Here is a 12,231-nt window from a genome sequence, read left to right as displayed (position 1 = left end):
GAGATATAAACAGTACACACACACACTCACACTCACATTTTTCTTCCCAATACAATTGACAATAGCCTTCAACAAGTTGCTTGTCCATGAGGATGATACTCTTGCGTTTCAACTTCAGCTCTTATGTAGTTACTGTTTATCACAGTTGATACTGAGCATGGAAGTTTGATTAGTACATACTGATTTGACAAGAAATGTGTTGTCAAGTTCTTAAGTTTCAAATACATAGTCTCAGTATATCACAGTGAACATAAACTTCTTTACTATTTAAAATACATCACAAAGATGTAGTAAAAAGCTTGTAGTTGAGTGTTTCCAATAAGTCAATTTGAACAAATTGATTTTAAAAAGTCATGAAAATTCATGAACAGGGGGAAGTGGTTAAAGTGTTTCACCCTACAGTGTTCAAATGTTGGGTTAAAACTGCATAACCAATTTGAAAAAAATCATATGCTCTAAAATCCTGATAGATTTTTAAAATAATTTTAGATGCTAAACATTGCTCATTAAAATGATTTAAATACAGTTATTGTATTAGTAGATAGATAATTATGTTATTTCCTGAATGTTTGCAAAATTGATGTAGATGTGTTTGCCTCAAAGATCTGACAGTGCTCATATTTTGCTTAAGAAATAAACCATTAAGTTGAAAGGCTAATTACAGTTTAATATGAGGTTGTTTAACTTAATACATTTCCTTTCTAAAATTGCACTGATTTTAGTATTTAATATTTTGAGAGCAAGAACTAAAGATTGAAGAGTAACAGTTTCTATGCTTTGAATAAAAATAAAATACATCTTTGCCTGTTAGGACAAGTACCCAGCAGAAGTTTTGCCATGCCGAAAAGGAATTATCTTATAGTGAGACCCTGGTGATGTGGGACAGTCTGACAAAATATGGGTAATTCCAGGAAATGAAAGAACTGCTTATTCCAGGCATGACATAATGGGCACCAGGATCCTGGTTTCAGAACTCAGTCAAGCAGGCTCTGTCCTGGTAATGTAAGAGCAAATTTGACAAAGGCTGGGAAGGAAATAATTTTCTCATTCACAACTGCCTTACTGGCAGCTCTCAGAAATTATGCAGAATTTAAAGACCAGGGAGGGTACTGGTTAATCACAAAAGTAGCATAATTCACACTCAGAGTAGTATTTCTGTTCCTTAGCCCAAGAGATTAAGCAACCATTCTAGCTTCTGTGCCTCAATACACATGTCTAGCACAATCATAAACATTATCAGTACTAGTGATATTTAAATGAGTCAAATACAGAATAGCTCATCTATCACAAAATATTCTTTAATTCAGAAAATCAAGGAAAGTGACTTACTATAGTATCTATCTAAGAATTCCCAAGAGATCTCAAAGAACCTCTCAAAACATATATACATATATGTGTGTGTGTGTGTGTGTGTATAATTGAGAATTTCAGAACTGAGTGTAAAGAAACAACAAAAATATAGATATCTGAGAAGTGGTGGTCAACAACATATTGTTTGCTATGAGCAGAATTTAAGTAGTATCAGGATTTGGGGAAAGTATCAAGTCTCCTGAATTACTGAATTTTGTATGATTAATTTAACACATTCTAAGAACTTGGTATACCCTATAACATTACTGCATGTAATAAGCATATTAAGATCCTTCCACATTTTTTTCTGTAGAGTGATTGTTACATCAAAGAAAATTAGGCACACATTTCAACCAGTGTGTTTACATGAAGGATTCACAAACTTTGCTTAAACATCAAATGTGGAGTGAGTAGTTTTGAAAACAGAGATAGTTCATAGAAACTTTAAAGATACGAGTGATGTTTTAGATCAATGCTCTATGTTATATCCTATACCTATAAAAAAGGCGGACAATTTAAATCCCGATGATGACATCAGCATCCTAGTGTGTGGCCAGTTATAGTTTACTCATTGAGGGTATGGGGGAAAACTCTTGAGGCCATTTTGTGCTAAGAATCAATTCTACATTAGTCTTACTTGGATTAACTGTGAAAAAGGGAAATCTCCTCTACATTGTAAAAAATCCTTTTTTATACTTTGTCATTAATCATGAGGCATTTTTGAGACTTTTTTGCATTGTTTTCTCAAATGCGTGATGGAATCTGAGCTATCTGCTTAAATGTTGTTCAAAATAGACACACAAAAAAAGAAGGAGCTCTGATATATTTTGTCTTCAGATAGTATCTGCAAATCTTTGTCACCCTAACAACAGAAAGCTCATGCCTGCTGGGACGGTAATTCCATGTTACAGTGAAAATTGAACAGACTTAAACACACAGTAAATGCAAGAATTTTTTTTTGTTATTGTCAGTGACTTACCATAGGGCACAGTAAACTAGCATAGCTGTTACTCTCTCAGAGTAAACAGCTGGTAGAACATTTGATCCTGAGCCGTTTTCTTTATGACTTAAATTCTTGGTACTCTTAGAAATCATATAACAGACTGTACATAAACACTTCTTTATTAGGTAAAATATAGCAGATGCTAAGTAAGGATCCAGACTAATGGTAAATTATCATTTGTGAATTGTACTCACATTTAGAGGCAAAGATTAATTTTTTTGAAACAAGTGTTCAAGAAAAGAGTAATACAAAGCGTTCTAAAAGTCTACGGGAAATGGAAGTAAAAGACAAGTTTATCTTGTTGTAAAATTTTTGAAAATACATCCTTAATTTTTCATAATATGCATTATCCTCAAACTCTTGGGATTTCCCTCATACAGCATGTAACAAGCTGACTATATAACATATTTGCATGGATGGTAATGAGTCCATCAGTGCAGTGTCATTCCCGTGATAAGTAAGGGTGATACTTCAGAAGCCTGTGAATTTTTTTATGTTTTTAGTTTCTGTTTTTGATATACATATAATACTATTAAGTGTATGATATATATCCACACTCATGAATATAAACATATTCATACTAACTGACCCAGTTCTCAAAAATATACTCAAGTAAGAAAAAAGTGTCATGGTAGCAAAAAATGTACCATGATATCAAATTCTGATACTAAGACTGTATTGGAAATGCCATAGGTCTGCACTAATGTTCAAGGGAGAAAAATAACTATAAAGGAAACTTGCATATGACATGTCACTGTAAAACTGAATCTCAAATTAAAAAGCTTATTATGTTTTTATTTATATAAAAATGGTGGTCTAATGTTTTCTTTTGTTGACAGATTCCACCAAATGTATAATAACGAATTGTTCATCCTCCCATTGAATTTTACACTCTTTCTGTCTTTGACCAGGTACATACGCTCTGAAAGGTCCATAATTCTAATTAACTTCTGCCTGTCTATCATTTCATCCAACATTCTCATACTGGTTGGACAGACTCAGACACATAATAAGGTAAGACTGCTAACTATTCTATTTGTTTTCATGTGTTTATGTATTGGGGATGAAAAGAAAACTTCTGATGAAGGGGAATCCTATTGGAATTGGAGGAGGATAAAGAAAGATAAGCAAAAAAGGAAAGAAGGTAAATATGTACAAGCTGGAAGGGAAAGTGGAAAAAGAGAAAGTGAAGGAAAAAGATAGGAAGGAGAGAAGATAGGACTGTGAGCCCCACGGTGTTAATAAACCATTCATCTCACCCTTCCCTGATTGATTGCACACTTCCACTGAGTTTAAGATTGCTCACAGGGGCTCATTGGCTGGCTAACTAATTTCTATTCTCAATTCTTTAATTTCTTGTCCTTGACTTTTCATCTAGAAGAAGGGAGCTTCTCTCCAAAGTAGGAATTACATGTTGGGTCCAATAACTGAAAGAAATCAGAGTCATCTGACAGCAAGTTTTAAAAGTTTTCACCGTTCAGTCATTCCTTCCTGTCATTTTAAATCTTCCAATCACCTGGAGTTATGCCTCATATCAGATATGGAATTCTGAATTATTGTCTGTAGGAAATACAATTTTTAAACTTCATGCTGGTGGCAAAGCTTTTAAAACTTTTAACTAAATGATAAAATGGAATTTTTGTAAGATTTACTACATAGTGATTAGCATCTATATCACTGCTGCCCAATGGAAATACACAAGACCGAAATGCACTGCATATTGAAATTTAAATTTTTTAATAGTTACAGTGGCAAAATATAAAAAGAAGTAGGCTAAATTTGTTAATTTAACTCAATCTATTGATAGTATTGCAATCTCAATGAATAGTTCAAATGAAATTATCACTATATTTTAAAATCATTTTTATTTTCCAGAATTGGGCACATATTTTATACTTTCAGTAGAGTGCAGTTGGCACCCTTCATCTTAAGTGCTCAGTGGCCACATGCAGCCAGTGATTATTAACCTGTGTAGATCCAAGTGGTAACAGTATTCAAAGACTAAAATGGCTTTAAAGTATTAGATTCAGCCTGGCCATTTTGGCCTTTTTTTAGGTTTCAAATCTCCTCTGCTCATAAAAAATCTTTTGAATATCTTCAAATACTATTAAAATCAAAGGCAAGAAAAGACTGGTCTAGAATTGTCAGAGATGTCTGGTATGGCTTTGAAAATGTTTGGTATGATTTTGTCTAGGTAACTATAAAATAAATTCCATATGGCTTTGGAACCACAGTGGTTCTGCTTCTTGTTGATTATGCTAATTTTTACTACCACAATTATTGATGCTTATGGCTAAGAATGGGTAGGAGGTGGTTGTAAGGAGAACGAAAGTGAGAAATTACTAGTTTTCACTTATGGTGTATTAATTTTCCTTGTTAGCTTTGAATAGGTGTTCTGGTAAGTCTACGACAATTGTGTTGAAGTGACTAGCAGAGCAAAATGCAAAGCACTGAGATTTTATTGGAATGACTGTCAATAATACTGTTAGAATTAATGATCTAAAGGAAACATAGAAGAGACTATCACTAGGTATATCACCTATGTAAATATAGAACTGGAAAACTCCAAGAATGTATTTTTTAAAAGCAGCATTTTGATCAATGGCTGCAATATTTTAATTTGGTTTTATGTAAGACCGCTTTACTGATGCAATGATTTTCTGATTGGGTTGACTCGTGTCTTTGGTCTCACTGATAAGTTTTGGTTGATGCTCTGGTGTTACCTACTTAGAAAATGGAAATATCTTGTAGAGCTTCTTGATAATCAAATTATTTTTCATTGCCTCTGAGAATAGTCTTGGCTAGTTTGAATGAAATCTGATATTTGATACTGATGTCCAGGATAATTTCAAAGTATCAGAAACTAGAATATTTCTCTGAATTACTTGCTGAAATGTAATTGACCTGATTTTCTTACTGCTGTGTATCTCTGTTTGCTTTTGAATTAAGATAAGAACCAAAATAATCTATTATTTGAAAGATATATGTGTTTAAATTTTTGAATTATAGATTCAGTTGCTGGCAGTGAAGTAGATACAAATGCAGTTTCATATATCTCCTCTTAAAATTCAGTTGTAAAATTTAATTGTAACCCATTTCATTATATATTGAGCTTTCTTATAAAGCAGCATTGCTTTTTGATCCTCCTATGCAATTAAAATTTCAGCCAGGATCATTGCTCATGCTTCAATCAAATTTTACTTGTCAAGACTTTTCTGTACACCTTAAATGTGAAAGGGCTTTTTGAGGCTATGTAGATTGTTTCGGTTTGCTTATTTTGCCGGAAGCAAAAATTATATCAGAAAATTTTCAGGAAATAATTAAAATAATCACAAGAAATCTGCTTCTTTCAAAAGAATTTGAGGTTTTTTTTTTTTTTAGATTTTATACCACTCTCCTTATGTAAATAAAATTTAACAAAGCTCTTTTTAAAAATAAAATAATGTTTTCCCCAAAAAAGTTACAAGTTCTGGTAACTTCTCTTTCAAAACCACACTGTCAGATACAATGAAAGCAAATGGAAGTGTAAATTTTATCACACAATCATCTATATCTAAGACTAACCTATGTTAGCAAATCAAGAACAAAATCTCAACTGTGTGCTCAATGAAAGCCTAGGTCGCTTTCATTTTAGATATTTTGTCCATATTTCATTTCACTTGAACATAGCAAGCAACCCCCTAGAAAGGTCTATGCTCTTTATTTATTGATTTATATAAATAAATATATACTTATATATTATTTATATTTATTGATTTATTTATGCTCTTTATGTATTTGGCATTATTTAATCAGAGTTCTTCCTAATCTGTTGTCTTGCAACTGACCATTGTAGATAAAATCATGAGCACTATCTTTCAAGAAAGGCAGAATATAAGCATTAATGGAATCTTCCACCAAGTTCATTCAAGAGCAAAAATTTTCTAAACTCTATGAGCCAGTGCATAGATTCTCAATAGATTCTCAATAACTTTATTTTCACCAAAGAGAATTCAATAATAATCCACCCTAATGATTAACGATGTACCTGTTCATTTAAGTCATCCTCTTACTTTCAGCCTGCCGTATCTTGTTCTTTAGCCACTTCTGGAGTAAGGGACTTTTGAAATTAATGCCAGGTGATCGTTGTGATGTGTGCTTTACTATACTACATCCAGAATTGAAGGTTAAAGTAATTGTCATTTCATATTCAGAATATGAAAATATAAAATGAATAACCAATATTCTAACAAATTTATGTTAGTATTTTAAAAATCAGTACTCAAATGTGAAATGACAAATTTTGACACTTGTTTTAGTCTTAGAAGATCTGGGAAACAAGTCAAAGTCCTCATTGATGGATATAGGGGAGCTTCTAACTTTATTGGGGTGGGCAAGCATTTTCTCATCATTACTTAGAAGGAGTTTATCTCATGGTTCTTTATACATGGATCATTGCATTACATATTGTACTGTGATTGATTTATTCTTCCAAAAGATACAAAAATTCTCTTTCTGGATTAAGGAAATCCATTTACTCTGGAAAGTTCTCTTATTTAATCTTCTGGTTGTTTATATTTTATAAAGATGTTTTGTTCTGTTTGGAGAGATAATTAGTAAGTCAGAACTCTATAGTCATTATGATGGGAAAGAGTTTCATTTTGTCAGTATTGTTTTTAAACATAAAATCTTGCATTTGAATATCTTTAATTGGGTCAAACATTTTATAACTATTTCCCACTGATATGCTCCAGGCAGACTGCTCCTGCCTTTGAAATTCAGTTCTTTGCACACTTTTCTGGGAAATATTAGTCTCCATAGTGGAGGTGATTAATATCTGGAATCTTAAACCTGAAAGACCTGTGTCTTAAATCTGTTTAGGTGATCTTGAACTTGATATGCAGAATGTGTAAGCCTTAGCTTCTTTAAAAGTTAATGTAAGATAGACATGCGAAACACTTATTCCAGACTCCAGTCATCTATGAGCATCCCTCAAACATTAACTGTGATTGTGACTCTTGGATGTGCATCTGATTCTGTACAATTTCTTGCTCATAATAACTGAATCATTTATGTCTCCATAATAACTCAACACACTGTTTATAAAAAAAGTTCTTCTGTGGTCTCCAACATAGTCATCTAATCTAGATCTCTGAGAGTTATACTTAATTTCTCTTTCTCCCTTGTGAACTAAATGTAATATCATCAGCTTGTTCTGGTTGCACTCAAATATATCCCAAACCATTTTGAGAGACTAACATCAGGCATACGGCTTCCAGCATCATCAAAAATATTCACTACTTAGGAACTCAAGTGATAGAGTAAAAATTCAAATCTGACCACTCTACTCCCTGTGTCTGCATTTTATTTTCATTTTAATCTGCTATGGAAATGATTTACAAACAATCCTCAGGCATAAGTTGTGAAAAATACTGTATTTTTCTATAGCATTTTTATATAGTATCATTTTTGTAATAATCTAGTAGAATTTAGGAATAATTTTACTTGAGAGTTTTGCAGCTTGAGAAAGTACCAATTATAATAATAACTTGTGTTGACTTCTCCATCATCCTTCTATGTTGCATTGGTGTTTCTATGTTGCTATGCTGCAGCACGGAAAATGCTTCCACTTTCATCATAATAAATCGTTGGTGCTTGTTCCGTTCTGTACTTCATTCTGGAATACCATTCTTCCAGCTTAAATACACCCGACTTCCTGAAAGCCTTCACTGAGCTTGTGTACATTCTTTGACACTCTGCTCAGTCCTATTCTCTTGGAAACCCTCCTCTCTCTTCCCTGCTTGTACATACCATGCTCTGATTCCCAGTGCATAGCTAATATTTTCTATTCTTTTACCTAATTCCAACCAGACTATTCACTTCTTATATCATCACCATAAATAATTTACTATTAAACCCATTGCCACACATAATCCATGCATGGTAAACACATGATAAGTAATAAACAGGCTAGTAGGCAAATCAACTTATTTGGATTCATCATTTGGGCTATACCTCTGAAGTTAATAGCTATCGTATTACAAAGGAGAGGAGCTCACATTCTACACAGGATCCTAACCAGTATGATGGAAAAGATTATTTTTCATGGACTTAAGTTAAGTTTTACATGATTAACAAATGCGTTCTAGGTGATCTGCTTCCTTTAGTTAAAAAGACTAAGAAACCTAAAATATGTGAATTATTTTACATGATAAGTCTTGTTAAATGATGGTTATAACCTTAAAAAGAATTGCACCTAGTTGTAGTTCTTCTCCTAGAAAGCATATCCTGCCAATTATGTCCCAAAACTATGTTTTTATTCTCTCAAAGGTATGTGTGATCCTAATGACTGCAGTTACAATCTCTTATTTAGATTTTAAAAGCCTGATTTGTTGACTTGCTATGATATTTGCAAAAGAATTTGTAATAAGCTTATGGGTGGTTCATTTGAGTGCATTTGAAGGTATCTTACTCTACTAGGATCCTTCTAGATTCTTGAAAATCTTCATCAAACCAAGAAAAAGCATGAGTGGTTAATTTCTAAATTTTCCCACATTCCTGACAATTAAAGAGTATTTTGTCTTGTTAATATTGTATTAAAATAAAGGATAGCGGGGTCGCTGAGATGTTCTTATCCTGCTGCAACACTTCAGTCCCTTGATTATACATTTCCCGTTTTTTGTGATAGGAGCCAGAGACCACATTATTAAAGTCAGCTTAAAAATAGGGCAAAAGCAATATAAAGTATGGGATCAAGAGGAGAAAAAGAGGTGAAAGTGGAATTATTTGACAATAACAAGTTGCTGAAATAGTTAGGATGTCAGATGCCAAATAAGTTTGAGTGACAAGAAGCCAATTTGGATATTCAATAAATGTTCCTTGGTCCAACTTTGACACAGGGAAGAACTGCCCAAGAGTGATCACCACAGAAAGTGAAACACAAGTCTCAGTTGATTGTACAAGCAATTGCCTTGAGTCTAGAAGGCCTACTGTGATTATGTTGCATTCATTTGTACACGGGGAATTATAGAAATAGTTCTTAAAGTAATGTAAAGAGATTCCTTGACTTATCCAATTCCTATTTTTCATTCCAACCACTCCTGCTTTAGATCTGTTTTTCATTATTTCTCCTTGGGACTATTATAACAGTGTTGTAACTTTGGTCCGCCCCTTAGCTTTTTGCATTAGCCCATCCTTTATACTGATCTTAAACAGTATTGTGACATTCCCCTATATAAACCTCCACAATAAGTCAACATATCTCCTGAGAGGAGCTTCTGGTTCTGAGCATCTCCCACTTGCAGAGCTGCCTCTGGTACTAAGTTAGCTTTGTGGGAAATAAGAAAGGCATTCCTTCTGTATAGAGAAGTCATATGCATAGTTCTCTCCTTGCGAGTTGACACAGTCTCTAACAAGACCTCTGCTAGGCAGCAAGATCTGGATTTCAGACTCCTGTTTCTATTCTTGGCAGGGTGTCCTGTGGGTGTTTCTGATTTTACATTTACTTTTTAATTTATTAAATAACTTCTGCCACACTTCAGGAGCTCACTTGCTTTGTGAAGTTCCTTCAAAGTTCTGGTCAACTTCTGTAGCATGGTCTATACTGTACCTCAGTTTTTAACACCAGTGACACTATTTGATTCATTCATTCAGTGATCAAACATTTCCACTATCCCATGATTCTCAAGGATTGTGTTTTTCTTTTGTTTTTAGATTTCAAGTTTACTTATTTAGTTTTCTTGAAAATCAGAGAGACTATCACTTTTATCTGCTAATTCATTCCTGAATGCGTATAGCATAAAATAAAATGCTCACTAGTACACAACGGTGAATTATTTAATCATAGATAATATTACCATAAAATGAAAGGACCTTGATATAGCACAGCCCATTATATTAGCTTTTGGACTTTGCCTTTCACAGTAAATATGGGGTGAAAAGCATAGAGCTTAGGTTATTACTAAACATCTTTTGAAGGTTAAATTTGTGTTAGAGATTGAAAGGTGTGGAAAGCATATTCCAAAATCAAATTCAGGGTTCAACAAGCATTTGCAGTGAAGTTCACATAATAAATATATTAGACTTTGTGGAACACTCATTCTACTAAGTCTAGTCACCACTGATATTGTAGTTTCAAACAAATCATAGATATAAGGCATGGATGTGGCTGGATTTGGCCTGAGGCTGTTATATATCAAATGTAGGCAATTTTCAGTTTTCTAGAAGTATCAAGTGCTAATAAAAATGGAAGGACTACAATGTAAGGTGAGACCAGCTCATTTTTAGACCAATGCTTTCATGTAAAAATGACCTCGAGTTCTGAAACATCTACTCAAGGTTTAGTCTGTGTAGCCTGCAGACCAGAACAGAGGGCATTTGACAGATTGTTTAACGGCCTCTACAGAGATGAAAAGGCTGCAGAGCACTTTGATACAAGCACTTTGGTACAAGAACTAAACATAGAATTCCTTCTCTCTGTGGTGACTGTTGGCTACTGTATACAAGAATAAGAAATAAAACCTGAATTGACTCACAACCACGCAGGGCACTTTATAAACTGCAGAAGCTAAAAATAGCTAACAAATGCTCAGTGTATGAGGCAACAGCACTGGCTCTTTGTAGAATAAAACTTCTTAAAGTGCAATAACAAATGTTAAAGGCCTTATTACAGAAACTCTCTCATTTGACAGTGTTAGACAGGAAGTAACATCTGAAGCACAAAACAAGGATTGCAAATTCCTGATTAAGTCCTAGTAAATCTATTCACAGTCCTTTTATGTGCCTGGGGTTCCTCACTCCATCCTAAAAGCCAGATCATTATTATGTATATTAGAGCTTAAACATTGCTATAACAAACCTTAGAACTTGAAGACCAAGCACTCTTGCTAATAATCAGGAAAATGTTTGAAGACTAAAGTCCGTTTTACACATCCTTTGTGATGGCTAGTCAGTCAATTTGCAATATTAAGCCTCTAAGAAAGAAGCCTATGATTGTTTTTAATCATGAAGCTTAAGATGTATGAAATTCAAAGAAATATATCATTCAAAGTGAGTAATTAAGATATATACATATTTATATATATAGTTATTCTGGACTGCTAGTAGATTGAAGATTAATGTTTCACTTGTAATGTAGAAATTAGCTTTAACAGTAAAAACTACAACAGAAATTTAAATCATTTACAGCCATCATGGGAGCCTGTATAAATGTTTCATGTTAGACTACAATGAATATAGTTATATGCATCTCTATAGATGTGTCTTGACTAGATTGTGTATCAGAATATATACAATTAAGCTCATGGAGCGTTTTGAGTGAATATTATCTGAATTTAGCATTCTTATTGCAAGTAAATTCTATTGGAATTTTAAACTGATTTTGCTAATGGATGGGAATGATGCATATTACTTTTACAAATTAGTTCTATTTTCTGATTTTCTTTTTCATGATGCTCAATTTTTGTTTGTTTCATTTTTACCAAAAATAAAACCATCCATTTCTGTTTATAAATTTGTTATGTGGTTTTCCAACCCCCCAAAATGAATCTGAAAGCTGTATCTGGTATGATTAGGGAAGAACATCTTCTGTTGCAAAGAAAAGGGTAATATGTATTAGTTTTCTACTGATAATTAACACATTACCTTCAACTTTGAGGTTTTAAAACAATAAATATTTATAATCCTCACAGTTCCTGTGAGTCAACACTCTTAGGAATGCTCTGCAGACACTTCTTGCTCAGAGTCTCTCATCAGTGTGCAGTGAAGATGGTTGGAGCCACAGTGTTCTGAAAGCTTCACTGGACATGGAAGGCCTACTAGAACACAACCCATCCTTTCGGGTGTAATGGAAGCTTTGTTTATTCTAACTGAAGGGTTTTAAGCTCTACCATTTTTGGATG

The 12,231-nt window shown here is 33.4% G+C and overlaps 1 protein-coding gene across 2 annotated transcripts in view; it reads left to right on the top strand.

The window, feature by feature from the left end:
• Positions 1-12,231, top strand: part of ADGRB3 (adhesion G protein-coupled receptor B3) — a 726,224-nt gene that overhangs the window by 565,204 nt on the left and 148,789 nt on the right. For both annotated transcript variants that reach the window (XM_004580472.4, XM_004580473.3), the window contains one exon: positions 3,265-3,367. In XM_004580472.4, the coding sequence (XP_004580529.2) occupies positions 3,265-3,367 (103 nt within the window). The remainder of the gene's footprint in view (positions 1-3,264; positions 3,368-12,231) is intronic.

Source organism: Ochotona princeps, chromosome 1, assembly GCF_030435755.1.
Source record: "Ochotona princeps isolate mOchPri1 chromosome 1, mOchPri1.hap1, whole genome shotgun sequence".
Taxonomy (NCBI): domain Eukaryota; kingdom Metazoa; phylum Chordata; class Mammalia; order Lagomorpha; family Ochotonidae; genus Ochotona; species Ochotona princeps.
This window is presented reverse-complemented; position numbering and strand designations above follow the sequence as displayed.